This window comes from Pseudonaja textilis, chromosome Z (genome assembly GCF_049901715.1).
Source record: "Pseudonaja textilis isolate UNSWEBS1 chromosome Z, rPseTex1.2, whole genome shotgun sequence".
Taxonomy (NCBI): Eukaryota; Metazoa; Chordata; class Lepidosauria; order Squamata; family Elapidae; genus Pseudonaja; species Pseudonaja textilis.
The window spans coordinates 53,121,362-53,146,917 of NC_142008.1; the positions used below are offsets into that span (position 1 = coordinate 53,121,362).

Consider the following 25,556-nt stretch of genomic DNA (forward strand, 5'->3'; position numbering starts at 1 on the left):
GTGGCTCCCGTTTCTGCTATGGTAGGTGAGGAGTTGAGATTCTCGCCTAATGAAGCAGGTATTCGTGATGGTCATATCATGGGAGTCGGCAAAGTCCAGGATCCTCTGGCCATTCCATTCCATACCAAGCTAACCATAGGGCATATAGATTTTGGGAGAAAGGCACATCTAAGATGTTATGTAGTGCTAATGCCCAATTTCTAGAGCACGTAGGATGGGATAAGTTAGAGCAGGATAACAATAAAGAGGTGGTTATTGAATCCTACAGAAATCCCATTAAGTATCCCTGTAACTTTAAAAATAAAGTAAAGAGTGAAGTACAGGAAGAGGTAGTGCCCATAGAAGAAGAAATAAAGGAAGAAATAGCTCAGCAAGATGAGGAAAAGGACCAAGTAGTAACTCAAGAAAGTCCTCATACAAGCCCTGTAATTCCCAGAAGGACTACACGTATATCTAGACCGCCTGATAGATACCAGGCTAACACAGTGTGCCAGGTAAATAGAGTTCCATCTACTGTGGATGAGATAAAAAGGTATCTTTTTAAAGAGAAAGAAAGTTGGAATGCAGCAATGAATAAGGAATTGAAATCCTTGAAGGATATGAAAGTATATGAAAATGTGAGATTACCTGCAGATATAAAACCCATTGGCTGCAAATGGATTTTTAAGATAAAAACTGATAAGGATGGAAATATAATCCATAAGGCAAGATTAGTAGCCCAAGGTTTTAGACAAAGTGCAAATGACTATGATGAAGTATTTGCACCTAGTCTTAAAGCAGCAACTTTAAGGGCAGCCTTAGTGTGGGCAGCAAGCAAGAAATATATAGTTAACCATTTAGATGTGGAAACTGCTTACTTGCATGCTCCACTAAGACATACTGTATATATGAAAAAGCCTAGTGGATTGAAAGGTGATAATAATAATGATTGTTGGTTATTAAAGAAGAGCCTATATGGTCTTAAACAATCGGGCTATGAATGGAACCAGTATATTGTAAAGGAACTGAACAATATAGGATTTAAAGCTGGTTTAGCCGACCCATGTCTATTTAAGAGAGAAAAGAATGGGAAGATATCATTATTATTGTTGTTTACTGATGATATTGCTCTGATAACTAAGACTAATGATGAAGCAAATGAAATAATATCATCATTAGCCAAGAAAATAAAAATCAAGCAATTAGGTGAAATAAAGAGATATCTAGGTTTGAATATACTGAGAACACAGAAAGGGTTTAAGATATCTCAGGAAGATAAGATATCTAAATTGCTAATAGATTATAAGATGGAACTTTGTAAGCCAGCAAAGACTCCAATGAGTCAGGATATTTGCAAAATGGATACACAAAGTCCCAAATGTGATAAGGAACTGTATCAATCTTTCATTGGTAGCTTATCATATATTAGCAATTGGTCAAGGCCAGATATTGCTTTTAGTATTAATCAGCTGGCACGGCACAATAATGACCCACTTCAATGTCACTGGAATGCATTGAAAAGAATCTTAAGATATCTTAAAGGAACATTACACCATGCACTGTATTTAGAACCAGAAGGTGATCTCATATTGAGTGCTTATGCAGATGCTAGTTTTGCAGCAGAAAGAGATACTAGAAAGTCGACTTCAGGAACAGCCATAATGCTGGGTAAGACATTAATTGGTTGGAAGTCAATTAGACAACAGCATATAAGTTTGTCTACTATGGAGGCAGAATTCTCCTGTTTATCTTTATTGTGTACTGAATTGATTATGTACAAACAAATGTTGAAGGATATGGGTATAACTGTAAATTACCCTATAATTGTACATGAAGATAATCAGGCAGCAATTCAAATGGCTACAAGTATTGCAGTAAAAACTAGGAGCAAGCATACAGATTTGAGATATCTGAATGTAAGGCAATCTGTAAATAGTAAAATAATACAGCTAGAGTACTGTATGTCGGAGGACAATATAGCTGATAATTTTACTAAAGCCCAAGGTGTTAACAAGCACCTAGAGAGTTGTGAAAAATATGGGTTCAGATTGTAAAGGCATTATATATTCATGTCACCCAAAAGGGGAGTATGTTGGGTATATGGATACACCAACTGGTTTGGGTGAATGAATATATAAAACCTAGGTTTATGTGTTTGCAACTTTAAGCTCCAAACTGCAATGTCATTGCATAATTATGGGTGCGGTTGCAGGCTGCAATATTAGGCAGTGAGAGAGACGTAACACTTCCTGGTTTCGAGCTCCTGGTCTGATTCCTGGTTCCTGGTGTTACTGGTCTCTGGTCTGTTTGCTGTCTGTCTGCCTACTACTGTTTACTCCTGTATGAGATGTCTACTGTGCAAGATACTTCTCTCTACTGAACACAAGGACTGTTTGCTTGGTGAGCTGTGGATTCAGCATTGTCTTTGAGAGAAAGGTATCAGAAGAAGAAAGATTTACAAGCAGATAAAGACATTGTATTTACTGTTTAAAAGACTAGGTAACTGGATAGATATACTGGATACTGACATATGGACTGAATGACTCTTCTTAATCTCTGTGTGAATTAAATACCTATTTAAAATCACAAACAGTGTTTTTGTCTCAAGTGTGTGTATACTCATAGGCCCAGCCTCACTCTCATTTGGCTGCCTGGCTTGACTGCTGCTGTGCATTCTGCTCGGGGGTTTGTCCCCAAACACTAACACTAACATTCCTTCTGGAATAAGCCATTTAAATGTAATTCTTTTTTTTATTTAAATATGCTGCCAGAAATTTATAGTCACGCCTTTGTTCCCTTATTCTCCTTGGTATCTGTTTAAGAATCACAATTTCTTTCTCTTTGTAGGTTATTGTTTTATCTCTTGAGGTTCTATATATCATGTCTCGAACACATCTTCTAGTGAATCGTATGTGTACTTCCCTGGAACATTTGTGGCGTCTTGCATAGTTTGTATTAACCGGTAGACTTCATCAAACTCTTTTTGAATTTCATCTTTATCCATCTTCAATAAACCGGCCAGTATTTCTGCCATCAAGTATTCCAGGTCTTCTTCTTTTGATTCTGCCACATTTTGGAATCTTAGGTAAGTTGCTGCCTTGTCCATTTCTAGGAGGACGAGGGAGTCCTCCATTTCTTTGCTCATGCTTTTGAGATCTTCATCCACCCTTTCTGATTCCCTTTCCGTTCGTTCGGTTCTTTTCTCTGCTTCTTTTATTATAACTTCGTTTTTCTCCAAGGCCTGCTGCAACACCCCCACTTTATCCTCTACTTTGGAAATGTCCGCTTTCATTTCTGTCTTTAGTTTCCCCATTTCTTCCTTCAATTCATTGATATCTGCCCTTGTTTCACTATGGTTTTTAATCATTGTTTCTTGCAATCTTGTCAATGAGTCCTGTAAGGTTAGGAACATTGCTTGAATATTCGCATTCGAGATGCTAGTTGACTTCTCTGTTGGTAGTGTTTCCTCTATTGTTTTTTGTGCCATAGGTGAAGATGTTGCCAAAGTGGTCGATATTGTGGGATTAACCTTCCTACCAGATTTCAGAGCAGTGGTAGTTGTAGTAGTCATTTCCTTTAAAATTTGTTTTTGTTGTTGTACAATGCTAAATATATTATTCCAAATTGGCATTCAATATTTTTAGTTCTGTAACTAAAATTGACCAGGATCTATCAATCTATTAAGTAGCTATATTCTTAACTAATTAGTAAAGTGTATATATATTTCTCTAGTTTAACTTCAATATAAAGTAACCTTAACTACACAATATATTACATTCACAGATACACCTACACAATGAAATGTAATATTGGTCTAGAGAGCTCTAAGATTGTTAAATAACTAATGCTTAATATTCTTAGGGTCTCCCCTATATTCCCCTTCAAATTATAACAATCTCTATTAATAATAACTTAACTAAATTAATTAATCCAATGTTTTAACACTCTAATAGTTCTTTACTAAATGTACATATTTATCAAGAGGAGATCAGAGAAAAAAAGCAAGCATATTTCCACATAGCATACCATCAACAAGTAGGAAAGAAGAGAGGCTATTTTAGTAAGTATGTACACACAGAAAGGGGTAGAGGAAAAGAAAATTCCAAAAACAAGAGTTTTTGTTTCCGCTTTTCACTTTGGAAGCTTCCACTTCGTGCACACCGGAAATGGCAAATGAAGATTTGCTGAGTAACAGCTGCCAGTAAGCAATGTTCCCACTCGCTTAGAGACTTCCTCTTTTACTTATATTTTAGTGTTCTTTAAATCAATTGATCTGATCTCCTTCAAATAGAGAAAGGAACTGTCTCCTCTGCTAGGACTGGTTCTCAATTTTCCCAGAGTTTATAGATTAGATTGTGTCCCTTCAAAAAGTTAGATCTGTTACTTTGTTGTAGCCACTTCAGCATTCTGGATGCCGCCTATGATGTCACTCTGTCTTTTCCCCCGATCGGCTTCGTTCTGCTTCTGGCTCCGATTTAATAGCTTCAATCCAAATGTTAGTGATAATAGAGTCTTTTTACTTGCCCCCCCGTGCTGGTCTTCAGACTTCCAAAATTCTCTTTACTTCTTTTTTATTCCCAACTCTCTCTTCTGCCTGCCAAGCTCCTTCACTTTCACTAGACCAATTCTTTTGTAGCCGCTTTCTCTTAGAGCTCACAGCAGGCATTCACACAGTATTTAACAGCCTGAAATCAGTCTATTGTCAGTCAAATATCTTCTCTGCCACTGTCTTTAACCACAACTCTCTTTCCCCTCGAGCTTGCAAACTTTCACTTACTCTTCCCTTCCCATCGGTGGCAGTCCGGACTTCGGAGCCTCCATTAACAGGAGGCTTTCCTTGATCGTTGGGCTCTGGAGGGCTTCCTCTTCGTTGCAGGGGGGTTGCTTTCCCCACACTGCAGCCCAAGGTTCCCCCACACCGGCACGGGTCTCTCCAAGACTCGAGCACCCCGAAAGATCGCACCAAACTCAAGAAAAGGATGGCTAGAATCACGAGCGGATTTCTGCCCCTCTGACTGTCCTTGCCTTGCCACCGGAAGTCCTGCGCTGGATGTGAAGATCTTTAAGCCCACATACCAACCGATCCAGTAGGACGTCATCCAGCTCCTTAAAGTCACAGTGCAGGGCAGCCATCCTGCTACATACTGATTAACTGACTCTCCTTCGGCTTGATCAAGACAGTGGAATGCATGTCTTCAGACAATTTGGGATGGTGTTGGGACATAGTGGTTCTTCAGCTTAGCCATCAGCTCGTCCCAGGAAACTATGGAAAAAGGCTGAGTAGATAAAAGAGCTCTGGCAGTGTCAAACATTTGTTTGCCACAGAAGTTTAAAAAGAGCACTCTCCGCTTGCTGCTTGTTAGCTCTACCAGATCATTTGCCTCAAGGAAACAGTTAAATCTCTCTATGTATGGTTCCCAGGTTTCTGTGGCAGCACCAAATGGCACAAACGAATTTAACACTGTCATTCTTAGTGATGGCTTCAGAGAACCTCTGATTCCTTGAGGCTGGGTGACAGGTAGAATTTAGCTCTCAAGCCCCTCAGAGTGATTCATTAATGTGCCTCAAACAGAGATCTTCTAACTCACTTGTCCACCCTTAGTGACTTGCTCTTTCAGCTCACCTTCTGCCTCAAGGATAGGAAAGGCATCCCACATTCATTGCCAGTGTTTTGTTCTTGGAAATAAACACACTACAAAATGAGGTGAGGCAGTTGGCTTGGTTGTTCAGGTTTTATTTAAGCTTTGCTCACTAACACCACAGATTAAGCTCAGCCATGAGGCAACAGCTGTTGGCGTGTTTGACAGCTCCTTTTATACAGCTTTTATACAGTCAATCAGGTTGCGGCTGGGCGCCCCCTGCTGGATCGGACCAGAGGGAGAACTTAAAAACACAGCAACAACAAAGTCAGGTAGTGCGTTCCAAGCATTGATCACTGTTGCTGAAGTCGTATTTTCTGCAACCAAGTTTGGAGCGGTTTATTTTGAGTTTGTATCTATTGTTTGCCTATGTGTTATTGTGATTGAAGCTGAAGTAGTCATTGACAGGTAGGACATTGTAGCAGACAATTTTGTGTACTAAACTTAGGTCAGACCATAGGTGGCGTAGTTCTAAGTTGTCTAGATTCAAAATTTCAAGCCTGGTGGCATAAGGTAATCTATTACAACCTGAGGAGTAGAGTACTCTTCTCTGAAATACCTCCAGACTAGTTCAATTGTATTTTTTCTTTCTTTCTATTGTATGATGATATTCTCCATTTTCATCTTGTAGTTGATAGATGATTCTTTTTTCTTTCTCTTTAAGCTTGTAAGAGAACCACCTTCCTGGTTTATTAGCTTGTTCAAAGGATGTTTGTCTAGCTATTTTTAGATTTTTCATCATTTCTTCTTGATCTACTAGATTAAGTTTATGTTTAGTTAAAGTCATTTTTTCTTTTAATTTAATGTTTTGTGGAGCATTTTATAATTTAGTCTCTAATTTCTTAATTGTTTCCTGCAACTTATTTAGTTGAGCAAATTTTTCTTTGAACCTTTTTGCTATATATATTGTGATCCCCCGAGTAACTGCTTTCATGGTATCCCATAAATTCTGTGTTGACATGTGTTGTCTATTATTTTCCTTAAAGAAATATGTTAATTCTTTTCTCAGTTTCTGAACCAATTTAGTATCTTTTAATATTTCAGTGTTTAGAGTCCACCCACGTCTTGTTTTCTTTCTACCTCTCCAGCTTATTTTAAGTGGGTTGTGGTCAGCACAACAATTTGGTAAAATTTCAATGTCTTCCACTTTCTCCTCCCATCCAGGCCATATCAATGCGTGACCATGATTGGTGTGGATTAGAATAAAAAGTAAAAAAAAATTTCTGGGTTTAGTTTTCTCCAAACATCCATCAAATTAAGTTCTGTAAACATTTCAAGACATGCTTTTAGTAGTTCTCTTTTCTTTCCTTTTTTCTTTTCACCTTTATAGTCTTTTTTATGGTCTACTATTGCATTATAGTCTCCTATGATACAGATATTTCTTTGTTCTAATTCAATAATTTTCTTATGTAATATTTTGTAAAAATTTTGTTGGTTTTCATTGGGTGCATAGATTACTACTAATAATACTGATTTTAGAGCTATCCACACTTTCATCATCAAAATTCTTCCATTGGGATCTGCAAAAATTAATTTCGCTTTTATCTCCTCTTTAATATATACAGCTATTCCCTTCGTTTTCCCTTATCTGCTGGCACAGTGTATAATTTCCCTAATTTGGCATTCTAGATATTTTTCATCCATTTTTTGAATATGTATCTCTTGTAAACATATTATATCTACTTTCTGTTTATTTCGTTTTGCTAATGTTTGTTTCCTCTTTATTGCCAAATTTAAACCATTTATATTAATTGATAGTAGATTCATTTCTTCTTCATTCTCTTAATTGTACCTAATTCCTTGTCTTCTGCTTGCCTGTATCTCTCTTTGTGTTCTAGTTCTTCTAGTCTTCTTGTTCCTGTTGATGATCTGTCTTTCCCACTCTTTGTTCTTCCTCTTTATTCTCTTATTGCTGATGTTCCTCTTGGGTATTTGATTCAAGTTCCTCCTTGCTGCTCTGATCTTCCGGACCGACTAGTTGGTCACAGAAATCCTGTGCCTTCTCTGGAGTGTCAATTTTAATTCTCTTCCCACGCAATAGTATCCCTTCAGGAATCAGCCACCAAAGAGAATGTCCTTTTGTTCAATTGCACAGCCAGAAATCTATAGCCCCGTCTGTTCCCTTACCCTTCTCGGGACCTGTTTCAATATCTGAATCTCCTTTCCCTTGAGGACAACAGGTTCATCTCTCATTATTCTATATATAATGTCTTGTACCTTTCTTCTTGTAAGCCTTATGCGTACTTCTTCTGGGAGTTTATGTCGCCTGGCATAACTCGTGCTTACCCTATACACATTGTCCAATTTGTTCAGTATTTCATTTTTGTCTCTTCCTAATGTATCTGCTAAGATTTCACCCATCACCTTTTCCAGATCTTCTTACTTGGTTTCCACAACATTTTGAAATCTAAGATACAATGATGTCCAATCCATCTCAAGGTGGATCAAGGAGTCTTCCATTTCTTTATTATTTTCATTTGTTGATCAATCCTTTCTAATCTTTTTTCATTTTGTTCTGTTCGTTTTTTGGCTTCTTTTATTGTGTGTTCATTCTTTTCTAGGGCTTGTTGAATTGAGCCAACTTTCCCATCAAGATTAGTTATGTCCGATTTCATTTCATTTTTTAGTTTTCCCATTTCTTCTTTGATTACATTTATATCCGCTCTCATTTCTGTATGATCATGGTTTCCTGAAGCTTTAGCATCATTTCCTGTAATGTAAATAATGTAGTTTGTATACTGAAGTTAGAAGCAATGTTCTGTTTTTCTGCCATTAGCATCTCATCAATTGTTTTTTGTGTTGAGGGTGAAGCTACTATCGTTGAAGTTGTTGCGACTGGTGTAGGTTTTTTCCCAGTCTTCAACATTGTAGTAGTAATGCTTGTCATTTCTTTTAATACTTCAGTCTGCTTTCCTAAAATACTATACACGTTATCCCAAATTGGCATTAACTAATATGGATTGTTAAAATTATTATTAAAGTTTATGAAGTTACCAATGTAATTCTCCCAATTCTCAGATGCTTATTCGAATAATTATAAATTTTCCAGTTCTTTCACAATCAACAACCCTCTATTAATATCTTAAATACACAATTTATCTTGCCCATATAAATATATATAACTATCTAAATATATCAGTGTATAGATATATAAAAAAATATACAGATAATATATCAACTGTAAGTATAATAAATATAATAGGTATACAACAATCCCCCCTTAAGTAAAAAGTTAATTTATCTGTTCAAATATGTATTTGTTCTGTTCAAATGTATATGTCTATAAGTATTAATTATAGCTCTACTAAATAGGAGTACAGTCGCTTAAGTGTTAATAAATTTGCTATATTGACTATAATTAAGTAAATATAATCTAAATTAATATAGGGATTTATATACAAGTCTAATCAAGTCTTACTAAATTTATCTATTCTTAATTTCTCTAGAATAACTTGTAAAAACTACTCTGCTAGCAGTTTGTGTAAATATGAACACTTATCTCCTAGTTTTTTGTAATCAAAAGAAGAAAAACAGAAAAAGAGAAATGACAGCCTCTTGCTGGGCTTGAAGGTTTCCTCTTTGTCACAAGGGTGCTCGCCCTCCGCAGCTTCACTCCTAGAGTATCCCCCCACTATCATGATTCTCTTCAGGATTCATGTTCCCCACAGGATCATTCCAGCACCAAAGAAAGGGGGTGAAGAAACCAGCCTGTTCTTCATCTCCTCTCTTTGTCCCGACGTCACCCCCAGAAGTTTCAATTGTATTAATGTCCATTATTCAGTGTGGATTCCAGGCAGATGAGCTATATTCAAGAATTGGTCTGGCGAAGTGTGACTTGGTTTGCAGTTCAATGTTACCAGAGATTAAATGTTACTAGAGATGCATACAGAAGAGTCATTGCAAAAACAAGATGACACCTTCTCTAAACACTCATGCTTTTGGGTTGCAATCAGATGAAGGAAAGCTACCTGATATCAACCTAAGCAAGTTGTGCTTCCTTTTTCTGGTTATTTGGCTATAATGTTTCATAGAATACAGATAATTGAACAAACTTTGTTGCATTACTGTACATTCTTGATTAAATTATCTTTCCATTGATATATAATTTTATGGTACTACTCCAAAAAAAGTGGTGTTATTAGCCATCAAAAAATACACTTTTACCAAAAGGTTTCCACAATTTTGGCCACTACTGTACATCAAAATAACATGAAAAACTGCAACAATGTTAAGTACATAAAGTAACTGGATAAGGAGAGAGGTATTCTGTGTTAAAATAAAATATTTCTATATTGCATATGGAGTACCTGATTTAGAATTAAACTAAAATTTTCTGCAGCTCTAATAGGACCATGTAATGCAGCAGGACTTTATTGATAAACTATTTATTCAGAATTCATTGTTTATGGCGTACAATGGTAGATTTTTACAGTGGTAGGAGAAAGTTGTGAACTCTTCAGAATATCTGTAACTCTATAATATAGGTAGTCCTCATTTAATAACTGCCCCAGAACCAACTATTCTCAGTTATGAGGATGAAATATAATTCTGCAATCAATGCCCACAAGTTGCCTTGTGCCTGACCCATTTTTTCCTCTCTCCTCCTCGCCAAGTGAAGAGATTGCTTAAATAAGCTATGCCTTCCTGAGCAGCTTTTCTCCATAGTGCAGCACATCCGTAAAAAGTGCTAAAAACAAAGTCTGTGACTTTATAATCATTCAGAACCCTCTAATGAGCTCACATTTGCTGTTTCAAGATAAACAAGACCCTAATCAATTTCATATTAAAGGCTTTTGTTTGTCTTCCAAACAGCTTACAACCCTGCTAGGCAAGCAGCTGGCACTAGCACATTCTTTTTAGTGTGTACTCTCCCATTGTGTACCTGCTAGATCACTTATTACAGTCTCTTCCTGTCCAATGAATGTAAATCAAATATCAATTCTCTTGTTAATTATCCCACCATCATTCCAAATGGTGAGGGAGTAGGCAAAAAGTTTGCCCTTTTATCTGGCTTCCTTGCAACAAAGTTTGCCTATTCCACAAACTTTCCCTATTGTTTAAATTTTGGGGCTATTGGGGGTCATTTCCTTTTGATACTGTAAAACAAAGAAAAGCTGCAGAAAATTATAAGCACAGCTGCACTCATATGATTTTCATTTAGCAACTGCTTTGTTTAACAACCACATTGCCAGTCCCAATTGTGGTCACTAAATGACGGCTAGCTGTTTTGTGCCATGTAATTTAATCTAAATTTCACCCAAGTCCTGTTCATATATAAACCAACAACACACATTATATATGAATTATAGTTCAATTAGAGCTATAATTGAGTCAAATTTCATTGTTCAATTATATTCATTGTTGGAGTAAATATATGTAGTAACACCTTTTTTTTAGCAACAATGATTTTTAGCCAAACATTTTCTGTAACTGTTGATCAATCTCTTACACTAGCTTGGAGATATTTTGGTTCATTCCTTTTTAAAACTGTTTCAACTCATTGACATTTTGGTGTTATCTTGCAGGAACTAATTTCTTTACATGTCTCAAGCTTCAGTTCAAAACTCAAAATCTGAATTCAGCCACTTCTTTTTGGCTATTTTATTGCACTCTTCTAAATTCTTATTGTACCCTTCTCTTTGGCTATTTTATTGTAGACATTTGTATTTTTAAGATTGTTCTTGTGTTGCACTAGCCACAGTTTTTAAAATTTCACCTCACGGACAGATATCCCAATATTATCCTGTAAAATTTCCTGGTGCAATCAAAACTCTTATCCCTCAAAGAATGTGAGCCAGCTGAGCCCTGAGACTACAAACTAACCCCAGTCCATTATATTTCTACCACAACTTCATAGTAGCAATGAAGTTCTTTTTGTGTAATTCAGTGTTTTTTCTCAAATAACATTTTTTAATGCCAGAATGTTCCACTTTCATCTATCTATAGGACATTGTTGCAGTGGCTTACCAAATCATGAGAAACCTGAAACAGCAGCATATAATTTCTCAAGAATGATGGTTTGCTTCTTGTATTCTCCCATGCCCAATAATCTTATGACAGTTTCACAGACACTGACATAAAACACCTGCAAGCACTTTTTCATAGACCTGACTTCTTTTGAAACCTTCTGAAGACTGCATATCTTGTCTTTGGAATAATTTTTGTTGGATAACCATTAGAAAGAATAATAACGATACTGCATTTTCTTTATTTGTACACTTTCTGTCCTTTGGTAAATTGGTGAAGGCCTAAGTCTGTGGCAAAAGTTTTACTGCCCTTCCTAGTTGTAGGAGCCTTGGAAATTGTTTTTCTGCATTGCCCTGTGTTATCACTTCAATTCACTTTTACAACCCTGTGCGCAGACTCTCATGGCCGCAATCAACATGTCTATTTTAGTAGGGCAGAATTTCTAAAAGTTATGGTTGTTATCTCATTAACTAAAACATCTGATTTAACTGACACTCTTGAAAGCTGAATAACTTAAGGCTTCATGTAATTTTTCTAACAAGGTAGTGAATGTGTTCATTAAAGATATGATGCAGTCTATTGTTCAGAATGTGATTCGCTTAACTAGAATAACTTTAATAAGACTCATTATGTCAGTGTATGTCAAATACTGCAGGGCATGGATAAAAATTCACAAACTTTCTCACCACCATAGGTTCATTATCTTCCTGTATTCTATAAGTTTCTTCTAGAGGCTTCAAACTTACAAAGGTATTCTCAAATTTCATGTTGACAATGTAGCACATATGGAGGGCAAACTATAGCAATTTTATCTTTTCAAAAATGATTCTATGCAGAACAGCTCCTGCATCAACAAAAGCAGCTTGTTAGGAATAACAAGATTACCTAACGTAGTTTGGGTAAAATAATATATATAAACTATGATTGTAAGTTTAAGTGTGTGTCACTTTAAACTGCAAAGCATGTAATTTTGGGTGCCGTGTGAAACCGCCATAAGAGAAGCTGACGATTTCTGACTGGATTGCATGGATTGATGGTTTGTTAACTGCGTGTTTCCCTACTGCTGAGTTGCTGATTGCTGAAGGAAGAAAGGAGGTTTGACTTCTTCATATCTCTACTGCGAGGAGATGACTGGACTGGACTGATATTTGTAAGTTTACTGACCTCTTTTTTTGACACTGGAATTTGCAACTGAATAATCCCTGGACGGACTGAATTAGTGAATGATATATGGACTGTTTGACTATGCTATAACTCTTACTGGAATAAACTATTTAACTAGCACAGTGTATCTGTTTTACTGAGTGTAAGCTACAAAAACGTTTATCTCACATATTTTGCCTGCCTGCCTGACTGCCGTGCAGATTCTGCTAGGCTAGCTTACACATTTTAAACTAGCATGAAATAAGAATTATACATTTCTGATACATGCCGCTTTTGAAAAACTGTTATAATAATATATGAAATAATTAAAAAATATTTTATAATTCAAAATAATTTAGTCAATAATTGTCACAATTTATGCTGGGTATCTTTAATTTTCTAAGACCATTTATGCACATGGTTTTCTTCTTGGAATATCAGAAGTTTCATATGGATTAATATGTGCTTAAGATACTATTTTTCAGTTGCAAAATATAAATATAAATATGTCTTTGGCTGTTTTTTATCACCAATGAAAATCAGTCCACATAGATATAGCAATAGCAATAGCACTTAGACTTATAAAATGCTTTATAGTGCTTTATAGCCCTAAGTGGTTTACAGAGTCAGCATATTGCCCCCAACAATTTGGGTCCTCATTTTACCCACCTCAGAAGGATGGAAGGCTGAGTCAACCTTGAGCCTGGTGGGATTTGAACTACCAAATTGTAGGCAGCTGGCTGCAGAAGCAGCTTGCAATACTGCACTCTAACCACTACGCCAGAGGCTCTTATGTTGAATGTTGAAATCATTACTGAGTGAAGAAAACTATTTCACTCAGTGAACTAAAGACTATTTCTATGAATACTTTTTAATACAAGGAACTCATTTAACTAGTCGCAAAATGGCAATTAAGAAAAAATTATATCACCTAGACTTTGGTTTTTTTTATAGCTGGCAATCATTTTCATAATTTTTTGAGATTTTATTGTAGATTATTTTAATCCTATAATATACTTTGAAGTTTTCTTATGATAAAATTTCAGACAATATTAAGCCAATGTTTTTATGTAGAAAATTTAATAAGTAATTCAAAAATATCCACATAAATGCCAATTGTAATTATCAGGAAGTCAGTACTCTGTCATACCTTTTAATACTTAAGATTACATAATATAGAGATAATATAAAATTAGATAATATAGAAAGGTACTGTTACTGTGTTTCCCTGAAAATGAGACCTAACCAGAAAATAAGCTCCAGGCTGATCGTTAGTGTGCTCCTAATATAAACCCTACCCCCAAAATAAGCTCCAGTTAAGGTTGTCATCAGCCAGGGGGTGTGTGGGCGACTGTGGCAGCATCGGAGTCAGCGAGGGCGATGATGTCCAGTAGCAGCTGCAGCCTGCACAATGCAGGTGAGCTGATTGCCTGTCCAAGCAGCAGGCAGAGACAGAGGCAGGGGAAGGCAGGTGATCCAAACACACTGTGCAGGCTGCAAGCAAGCTGAGAGATGGTGGGACAAAGTGGGTGGACAGCAGGAGGCTTTAGGCTTGCCTGTGACCTGTGCAATGCATCTGGATCGCCTGTCTCTGTGCCTCTGCCTCTGTCTGCTGCTTAGAGAGGTAATCAACTCACTAGTGCTGTGCACAGCCCCAGAGTGTGCCGATCAAGGGGCCGGGGGGCTGTGGCTGCTGCTAAACACCGTCAGACCCTGTGCACTTGTTGCCTTTTATGCACGCATTGGGGGTGGGACTAGGGCACCCAGCCAGGCTGATCACCCGGATTTTGTGTTTCCCCCAAAATAAGCCCTAACCCTTATTTTGGAGCCCCCCAAAATATAAGACCAGATCTTATTTTGGGGGAAACACAATCTATTACAAAACATATCCTTGTTCAAAAACTTCAGATCTTGATCTAAAAAGAAAGGAAAAGGTAACAGGACTTCAGAAATATGGACATCAGAAATATGAAAATATGGCTATTATTTTAGTTCAGAAGAAGCCACCTATTTTTGACCTAAAATAATAGTCATATTTTCATATTTCAAAAACATAACTAAATACAGCACAGTACTAACTTGATATATTAAAGCCTGATGGATAAGATTAGATAATCTGAGAATCTCATAACTTTTAGGCAAATGCTTATTACATTCACAAAACATAAGTTACAGCTAGAACAAGGAAGTGATATTTTATCACTTTAGACTTTATTGGAAAGAACATAAGAAGCAGAATTTCTCTTTTCCAAAATTTGCTGTTATCTCAGCAGAACTAAAATCAGTGGTGGGATTCAAAATTTTTTACTACCGGTTCTGTGGGCGTGGCTAGGTGGGCATGACCATGTGATTGCATAGGCATGGGGTTTTTTTGGCAGTCCCCCTCCCCCCATTTTGGAGGCCTTCCTTGCCTCAGGGGGCTCTGGGGGCTGGTTTTTGCTCCCAGAAGGCTCCCCAGGGGCTCAGGAAGAAAAAAAATGGAGCTTAGGAGGGGCACACAGCACCCTTCCATGCTCAGTTTTGAGGCCTTTTCTGGCAGCACCCCCCCCACCCCATTTTGGGGGCCTTCCTGCTGAGCTGCTCCCCCTCCCTCCATTTTTTGCCTTGGGCCTCAAGGAAGCCTCCTGGATGAAGCAGTGAGAAGCGAGGGGAATCCCGGCACAGCTGATTGTAGGAACAGCTGATTGTCAGGAGGTTAAAAAAAAAAAGAAATACCTTAAGGAGTTACTGGGCGGGTGAGCATCGGGCTGACGCATTGGATGGACGGGGCAAGCGAGTGAGTAGCGACCGCGCAACCGGGTTGGGGGCATGGCCAGCCAGAAGTTACTACCGGTTCAGCGACCCATGCCAAATCCTTGCTATCGATTCACTTGAACCGAGGCGAACCGGCTGAATACCACCACTGACTAAAATCCTATGTTGTGTTACCTTGATAGATTTTCTAATGTTTAAAAGTACACTGGAATTACCTGGGGGTGGTGGCTTTGTCTCCCATTCTGCATTCTCCATCATCTGTTTTGCAATTCTTTCTGCATTGCATTGTTCACGCTTCTGCTGTATTAGTTGTTGAAGTTCAGTTTTACAAGTAGTAATGCGCAGTTGATATGTAGAGGGTGAAACTACACTGCTTATAACTTGTATAGTTGGTTTTCTGACTTGGATAGCTTGTCCATTTGCTGTCTGAAAGCCATACATAAATCATGCTGGATGATATATAATAAAAAATGGAGCTAGCTTCTAAGCTTTTGCATTAGAAATTTGATTATTCCTGACTTCAATTTGGCTTCACCTGCTAGTGCATTATTTTTGTATAACAGGAAAACAAATGCATCAAGTATCTAGGTTCATTAATTACAATGACTGATATGAAGATCCAAACAAAAGCAATCAAGAATGAGCATCAAGGCCTTTCTTTGCATGAAGCAATTCAATGACATTTAGAAATGTATTTGTTAATATTCTATGAATACTGGCAAGTTTTCTGAAAAAAATATCTTTCATCACAGTAACTGAGAAAATGTGCTCTGATGTTCACCAAGTAGGCAAGAAAAAATATTTTATTGATGAAAGGCCTAAGTTATATGTTACATATGTAAAATACCTAGATTTGTTTGTATGTGTGTATATATGTATACGTACATACATACACACACACACACACTTATACATACACACACACACACTTATACATACACACACACACACACATATGCACATATATATTTATTATTAGCGAAAGGCCAAGGTTATATGTTATGTTATACAACTGCACTTTGTACTGTTTTGAAAGATCAATGGCTAAGTTCTTCTGTGAAACTCTAAACTACATCAATCAGGGACTCAGAATCTAGTTTATTGATCATAAGATGACATTGGAAAAGCATAATAGATCCTTCTAATGGCTCTTGATTCTTCAGTTCAATATCTGATTCATAATTAACCAGAATTTGGCATTTACCCTCTTTATACTTTATCAAAGATATTAAGGCTGAAACAAAAAAATAATTAAAATATTTCCTCAAATACCTGTGGAGAAGATGATAAAGGCATACAAATGCCAGCAGAGGATTCTGATCGGAGAGGTTTTCCAGTTTGGATAGCTTCCTGGTCAGAGGTTTGGACATAGCCTTTGGTAAGGGGATGCTGTATACTAGAGGGTTCCAAAGAGCCAAACATACTCTTCCATTCTTCATTTACATTTGAATCTTGTTTTACATGTTTTCTAGCTAAAATCAGCAAGTCCCAAAAGAAGGATTATCATGAGACTGAACATGACGTATAGCAAAAAATCCAGAATGGTTGGGATCATTGCAGAATAAACATATACGGATTTACCCACCCTGATTTAAATAAATCAGTGACCAAGTAAGAATTTGGACAAAGGTTTCAGCCTAACATTAAATAACTCTGAAACATTCAACTTAATTCCCAAAGGTGCTCCATGTTTATAAAGCAGTTAAACCATATAGACATCAGATTATTTAATTTGTATTCAAAATAGACTTAGCTTAACCATAATGGTATATTATTTCCTACAAAGCCACATATTGTTAGTTTGAAATTTGATTTCATTTCCAACAAGATATTAAAACACCAGCTATGTGCTCAATGTCCTGAACTGCAAGGGGTGGAGAATCATTCATTATTAATTATTGCTTTTCACTTCATGAGACACATCTAGAAGAAGAATATTACAGATAGTTCTCGACTTACAACAGTTCATTTAGTGACCATTCAAGGTTAAATAGCACTGAAAAAAGTGACTTATATCCATTTTTCACTTATAACCACCGAAGTAGCCCATGGTCATATGATCAGAATTCATACTGACTCATATTTATAACAGCTGCTGTGTCCCAGGGCTCATATGAACACCTTTTGCAATCTTCTTACAGGCAAAGTCAGATTCACTTAACAACCATGTTGCTATCTTAACAAGAAAAATCATAAAATGAGGGAAACCTTGCTTAACAAATGCTTCATTTAGCAACATAAATTTTGGGCTCAATTATGATCATAAGTCGAGGACTACCTATATATGCCAAGGTAGTATTACCTTGAAAAGACAAGGTAAGGCAAGCCATGGCAGAGATGCTCATTCAACACAATCCCCCTGTCCTTTGAGTAATATTTTCAGGAAATAATATAAATGATATAAATAATATAAATTGGTAGTCCAATTATGCATGACTAAATCTGAATCCTAGGTGCACTAATGATTAAGAAATATTCCCACATACAAATTAGTAAAAAGATGTGAATCATGAAACTATACTAACCACGTTTATCATCGGATTCCTGCTTAGTTTTAATTAGATCAACTTGTCTCCCAATAATTCCCAAAGCTGCCAAGTCGATTACGTCTTTTTGAATGCTGTCATGGAGGTGGCTCTGATCCACTACATTGGCCTTGGCTTTATTGGACTTTAACATGAAATCTCGTAAGGCAAGCAGCTTGTCTTCTTCTTCCTCAGTCATTCCCTATTGCCAAAACGCAGTATTTAAATTATCATAACTGGCGAAAAACAGGTGAGAATTCCAAGTTATACATAATGTGTAGCAAATAGAATCAAAGTGAATTAATCTTAATGTGTTTTAGAAATCAAGAACTAAATTATGTTTTTATTTATATGTTTTATATTTTATTATGTATTAATAAATCATTTGCTAAATACAAAAGCAAAGTGAAAAATAAAAATAAGTTGCCTTTTAGTAATCAAAATAATTTAGGACACGGATTGCCCTGCTCAGCCACATAGCCAATTATTATTTTGGTAATCTAACATATCCAACAGATCTGTCAAAAAGATTATAATTTTTAAAGTATGATAGGTTTAATAAAATATTTTTTATTCATTAATGGAAACTAATAGTATTATATTTTATTTATACAGGTCAGTTATTTAAAGTATTTAATATTTCCACACAATTGACACAAGGATTTTCTACACATATCACTTTTAAGAAAATTATCAACCACACAAGTTTAATCACTGATTGAACCTTAAGCTTATAAGAATTCCAATTAATAAAGAGCAATACTTAAATATAAAAACACATTTCAGGGCAGTCTGGATGTGTTCTTCCTCTATAAGTAAAGTTTCTAACCTAGATTTCTTTTTTCCTGAGAGCAATTTCTATTATTTAATACAGGTATGCTATTTTAGAGGTCATTACTGAAGTACTGGAAAAATGACTAGTGGTATGTCACAACATAAATTCAAGGGAGCTTTTGTGAAAAGAGTGACAAGTGCCACCCATCTATCTGAATGTTGCATAGCTACTGCCATGATTCATATCCTTGTGTGACCACAGATTCTGCCTTGCTTTACTATTATTATACTCGAAAATATTTACTTGAGAAAGTAGCTTCTTTAAGAGTTGTGCAATTGCAGGATCTTCAGGAGGTGGACAGTCAGAAAGAATCTCACTTCTTTTTTTCTGACGAAGCTGTAGAGTTCTGAAAAGGCTTCCTATATCCTTAGACCTTAGAGCATAATCAAATATAGATCGGCTTACAGGTTCCTTCAGAACACTCAGGAGAACAATTTCTTTATCTATCTGCAGTTGAGAGAAAACAAGGAAGACATCCAGTTCCATTGGAAACAAAACATAAGGATTTCAGTTTTTAAAGAAAGTTTTCTTCTTCCAGAGATCTAGTACAATGGCAGACTTTTGAAAGAGGAAGTGTAAAAATTAACTTTGAGTGAAATGGTTTCAAATGTTTTAGATTAGTTGTTGGCTTCCATTTGTTACTTTTACAATACTCTTTCTATTTAAAATGCCATAGAATTGTTGCTTCCTTTGAAAAGTCTTGTGAATCATAATCAACTGTTGGTTTCATTTTAAAAAGAGAAAGTGAAAAAATTGGCTGCATGTGGTCACAATTTTTATTATCAGATTCTAATACTTCTATCTCCCCCCAAAAAATATTAGTAATACAGAAATGGAGAAATTTAATAAGTTGCAACAACAGCTGGTACTACTGTCATTGAAGAAAAGTTATGCAAGATTCATTGCAGCTATACGAGCTGTGACCACTCATTCTTGTCTAAACAGATTTCACAAAATGAAATGTAAAGCAAATTTTAAGATCTCTTATATAATGCACTGCTGTGAATGATAATAATATGCCACTTGGTTTATTACCTGTATTATTGGCTGGGTGATGAAGGAGTGCAAGTAAGGCATTAGTTTGCAATAAACATCAGCAATATTCAAATACTGTGCTACAACAGTGATAAATCCTACTGCTCCATAACAAATCCAGAGATTAGGATGGCACAAAAAAGGAGCTAAAAAGAAATGTTAATTTTAATTAATTAATAAGATAGGATGAAAAACATAATTCAAATTCTAGAGGAAAAACTTATACTATTTCTTACACACATGCACGTAATAATTCTTACTCAAACTTCAAATAAATGAATCCAGAGGAAGAATGTTCCTATTTATTCATCTATCATCCCTTTGTAATTATAATTTTAGCATGTGGCAGAATATTCCATTAAGAATTTAATTCTTTTCTGCTTTGTAATATTTCTGATTTTATTCCAAACTGTTCATAATACCCACAAACCTATAATTCAGGGGTCCTCAAACTTTTTAAACAGGGCCAATTCACAGTCCCACAGACTGTTGGGGGGTCCAGACTAGTTTGATTTGCCTTATGAGGTCATGTGACTGGGTGGGCATGGCCAATTTAGCAGTCCATTTTGTCAATTTAAAAATTCATTAACAATACAACGCAGCACCCTTTTCTTTTTAATATTGCATTAAATTTTTGCTCTAGGTTGTTTTTTAACCAGTGTGTAGAGGTTGGCAATGCTTGGGGAAGGAAATACATTCTTTCCACGGGTCTCATGGCTATATTTAAAGGCCAGCTAATGTCATTGGTATTGGGAGATTCATTGGTGAGGTGATAGTGACTGGATGTGCAATGTTCACTAGAGCAGTAATTTGAGTTGGTATATTGACAGGTGTGGTGAGTGTTAATGGACAAGTCATGGACAAAGGGCTGGTTATAGTAACAGGGTGGCCTAAGCGCATTGGTTGGAGTTGTTAACCACACTCAAAACATTGTTTGGGTTTCTCATATTCATTGCAGTAGCCACAGTGCAAGGCACTGATCCTTTGGTACTCTCCCCCCTCCAATTGTCAGCCATTGCACCACTTCTTCTGGGAAGCAGCTGTGTCCTGAGCACATCCTTTTGCAGCAGGGGGGACAGGGCACCACTTCACAGGTCCCTTGCTTGTTCTGCATCACAGGCTGCCCCCTGCTCTGCCTCACCCACCTCCAGGACTTGCGCCAGAGTGGCCAGGCCTATCATGCTGGTGGCACCGAAGATGGCGATTTTCTTGCAGTCCTCCGGTCCTGCAGCTTCCCTTCATGCCGTTCCCTCCTCGCCACTCCAGCCCAGTGCCAAAGCAAGCCTTTCCTCCTGGAGCTCCGCCCGGGGAAGCAAGGTCAGCAGAAGGCAGCGCCTCGCCACTTCAATTCCCCTGGCGGACAGAGCACCCGTGTGCCATAGTTGAGGCCAGTCTCTTGGGGTTGCAGCAGAACAAGCAGCCAAAGCCCATCTCCTCTGCCAGTGTGCCTGCCTCCCCTCCCCTGGCTCTCAGAAAAGCTGCTCGCCAGCCCTGGGTGCCCAAGGGAAGCACCAAGTCGCTCCTGCCTGCTGTTGCAGAACTGCCCGAGCATCTCTCTAGATGGGCTTGGACTGCCAGATCGTGTACTACAGGGCTGCTGAGCAGGAGAAAGGAAGGCCACTGCTCCTGGAAAGTACTCTTTGCAGTGGGCACGGTGGCTGTGAGAGGGGAGCATTCTGGCTTTCGGGGAGGGGCTGAGCGATGCTCCTGAATTGGCTTCTCAGCTTACAGCTCCAAGTTCAAGGTGGTGGGAGGTGCCTTGGCAGCACCAGCTGGCACCAATGTATTGCAATGAAGGCAGAATGCTATTGCTGCGCAAAGGCTCCCACACACTAAGGCTCCGGGCATCGCCACCACTGCTTCAGCCTGCATGTGTTACCCTTTCCTTGCCTCAACAGCACCATTACCTCACTCTAGCCAGTGAAGACTGCACTAGTCGTTGCAGGTTACACCATTTTTTGTACCACTCTATGGTAAAGATCTCCAGCCCCGCCACCAGCTGCCCGTCCGGTCCCATATTCCAGAGCTCTAGTCACAGGACTGGCCCATTGGAGTAGCTCCTCCACCTGGGTGCACTGACACTTGTGCACCCTCCAGCCAGACTGGCCTGGAGGCGGTGCATTCCCTGGATGAGGGTGGGCGAGTGAACGACAGGCTCTTGGAGGTCCCGCAGAGGCCAAGAGGCAGGCCCAAAAGGTGGCTAAGCCTCACTGTTACCCCCTCAAGGCAGCTCTTTGGCTGAGCATGGCAGACCAGGGCGGATTTCCCTCCCCTGCTGTTGGCCTTACCTTCCAGTTCCAGCCAACAGGGCTTGTGCCACTCTGCTCACTGCAGCTGCCTACGAAGGTAAGGCCTGTGCTCGACCAAAGGGCGTGGGCTAGCAGGTGGGCAGGACAGTGTGGGTGGCACTGCCTCATGGCCTGGATTAATTGCTTCTGTGGGCTGGATACATCCTCGGGACCATAGTTTGAGGACCCCTGCTATCATTCATTGCAAAAGTCATAACTTAATATTCTACCGGATACTTCAATTACTTTCAATCAGGGAAATAGAAAGGATTTTCTGGCTACATCTACTGATGATGGATTTGGGGATGATTCCAAATGGATGGTTCTTAGCACTACCATGAAAAAACATGATGCAGTTTTTTGCCTTTTTCTATACTATTGGTAAGTAAAGAGGTGGAAACAATAGGATTGTGCAGGAACGTTTTAATTTTATGAATGTAAAATGCTATCAATGACTAATCAAAGTTATTTTGAAAGAATTCCATTACATTTGAATGAGTAGGATAATTTAATAAATTATGTCAACTGATAATTAGATAAAGCCATTTTAATCTAGTACGGTGATGGTTAACCTTTTTAGTGCCAAGTACCCAAAGTGAGCAAACAAATGTACACATGCATGCCCCAATCCCCAAAATGCAACGCAAGCACCTCGGTGCATGTGACCCCTCACACATGCGCCCTGACCCCAGCTCCCATTTTGGCTTCCAGGTTGGTGCACAAGGCTTTTCAGGCCCAAATGGGGCAGAAAATAATGGTTCCTCCTTCACCTCAACGCCCAGGCTTTCTCCTCTGTTCCTGCCTTCCGCAATCGCTGCAGTTTCTCCCTGCCTGCCCAGGCTTTCTCCTCCGTTCCTGCCACAGAGAGGCACCTGCGGAGGGTGGAACCAATGGAGATCAGGGAAGGAATGGGTGGCAGAAATTCAGGAGAAAGCAATGGCACGCTGGGAGGAGAAAGGTACAGGGCACTGACGGGGAAACTGCTGAGATCGGTTACTGCGCCATCCTCGCACATGCGTGGCAGAGACCCAAAGAACAGCTGGCCAGTGGGAGGCGCGCGCATGCACGGTGGAATTGGGCTGGGCAATGGCTGGCGTGCCCGCAGAGAAGGCTCTGTGTGCTACGTGTGGCACGCATGCCATAGGTTCGCCATCACTGATCTAGTAGAATCTTTCCTAACTTGATACTATCTAGATGTGTTCAGACAACAATTGTAAGAATTCTAGCCAAAAACCATGAAGATTGCATTTTCTGGGAACCACATGGGTAATATTAAATTAGGGAAAATGACTATATACTAGTGATTAAACATGCCATACAAAGATTTTTGAAACTGGAGGGGGGAGAGGGAGCTGACTTACCAATATCACACACAAACTCATATATATGAGGTTTCTGAAGAAGCCCTAATTGGCACATACAGGTAAGGGCATTGAGAGCTTTATATATTACAAATTCTTCAATATCACTGAGTCCTTGCTGAAGCAAAGGTTTTAGAATGGAAGAGCTTTGCCAGCCAACATAAGCAGCCACACCTAAAATCCAGGTAGATTTAAAAAAATACAAATTATAACTCCTAAAAACTAAATAATTTTATAAACTAAATTCAACATGTATTGCAAAACAACTTACCCGATTTTGAAAAAGAATGAAACTGAATGCCATTTTAAGAACAGGAGCTGTTTTCTGTAGATTTCTCATCATCTTTTTCAGAATTGGTTAACGCTGTTTTAGTGCTTAATGGAAAACATCAGGAATGGGAAGCCCATGACCATTCACATCTAACTGAGTTTCAATTCTCAGCATCCTTCATTACTGGCTAGGACTATGAATGTAATTTAGCAACATCTGAAGGAATATGGCTTCCCTAACAATGGCATTAACTTTAAGGATAAGATGAAGGACTAATCATTAATACTAAATATGCAACAATAATATATTTCTGATTATCATATGCTGAAGGCAAACAACATGGAATAAATCATAGCTATATGTTTACATCATTCCTGATTTCTCAACTTAAGATTGTTTGTTCAATGACCAAAATTATAAATGACACTTTGATGTTAGGTTTAACTGCTAACTCTCTTTGCAGTAAATAAGATGATAGGTCAAATTACTTGAGTAAATAGAGCTGTCCAATTTTATAAATTGTAAATATATTTTGCAAGGGGAGGAAACTATTATTGTTGAAATATTCATCAGTATTCAACTGGGGGGACAATTTATGTTTTTTTTCTTTTATGCACATTTTTTTGTTTTTGTCTTTAGTTATTTTGCTTTGTTTTTATTTCCTTCTTTAAGTCTGTATTTTAACTTTGGAATAAAATAAAAAAATATTTTAAAAAATTACAATGGCACCAAATAATTTGCAACTATAAAATTATAGCTATCAAAGTATCCCTGATGTTGTACGATCATGTTCCAAGTGTTTGGCTCATGATTTTGACACCGTGGTAAGCCATAGTCATATGATCACCATTTGAGACCTTCCCAACTAAATTCCCATAAGATGGGAAAGGGAAGGTTGAAAATCACTTTTATAGGTTGCCCCTGTTCTTTTTCTTCCTAGGTGCTTTGGTACAGAGTACCAAGATCTTGCAGTACTCCCCTCTATAGCATATTGTCATGCCTCTCTGACTGACTCATGGCACCCCCATATTCCTTTTCAGGATAGTCACCTCTTGCTGCTTAATGATTTAATGACTCAAGGGGTTGTGATGTTTTGACAGTCATTGCTAAGTGATATGGTCACACTATGTTCTGCTTCATGACTGCATTGCTTAGTGGAGCAATCCCAGTTCCAACTAACATTGTAACCTGAGTACTACCTGTACAATATTCAGGGTGCATCTGATTGGTCATCTTGTGAGAGAGCTTATTGACTATTGATACGTAAATACAAGTTGATTCACCTGACTTAAGTCTGTATCTGTTCACATTAAAGGGATTTATTTATATATAAAATTGTTTAATTAGTCAGTTAATAAAACCATTCCTCCTATAATATAGTGGAAGTATTATTTTTGTTACTAAGTACTTACCCACAATGCTGTCAAAAAATGCTCCCCGTAAATGCCAGTCATTCTTATCATTAAGAAAAGTGATCATATGAGAGAGAAGTACATCATTGGCTTTTTGTCGTCCAAAAAAAACACAAAGACGAGTGATCCCATTCTCCATTAAAGTCTGTTTAACAATATTTTCTGGATCACTTAATAAAGTGACCACTTTTTGCTGAACCATTTCATGCAAGGCCTGAAGCTCTGTAAGAGTAACACAGAAACAGATAAAATGAATATAAGTTTGTCATCATTCAATGAAATATATTTTTATTCAGTAATTTCTTTTTTTATCTTTGCTGAATTGTTAATATTTATGAAAACATAAT

At 37.8% G+C, this 25,556-nt stretch overlaps 1 protein-coding gene and 1 long non-coding RNA gene across 3 annotated transcripts in view; one reads left to right on the forward strand and one right to left on the reverse strand.

Moving 5' to 3' along the window:
• The window catches only part of PIK3R4 (phosphoinositide-3-kinase regulatory subunit 4), a 73,382-nt gene that overhangs the window by 29,656 nt on the left and 18,170 nt on the right, over positions 1-25,556 (reverse strand). For both annotated transcript variants that reach the window (XM_087916857.1, XM_087916858.1), the window contains 7 exons: positions 25,210-25,431; positions 23,527-23,700; positions 19,878-20,023; positions 19,086-19,289; positions 18,008-18,209; positions 16,755-16,954; positions 15,698-15,908 (listed from right to left, as the gene is read on the reverse strand). In XM_087916857.1, the coding sequence (XP_087772983.1) occupies positions 15,698-15,908; positions 16,755-16,954; positions 18,008-18,209; positions 19,086-19,289; positions 19,878-20,023; positions 23,527-23,700; positions 25,210-25,431 (1,359 nt within the window). The remainder of the gene's footprint in view (positions 1-15,697; positions 15,909-16,754; positions 16,955-18,007; positions 18,210-19,085; positions 19,290-19,877; positions 20,024-23,526; positions 23,701-25,209; positions 25,432-25,556) is intronic.
• Positions 2,689-5,019, forward strand: LOC148124011 (uncharacterized). The gene is made up of 3 exons (XR_015740193.1): positions 2,689-3,064; positions 3,469-3,533; positions 3,962-5,019. It is a non-coding gene; the product is annotated as an uncharacterized LOC148124011 (long non-coding RNA).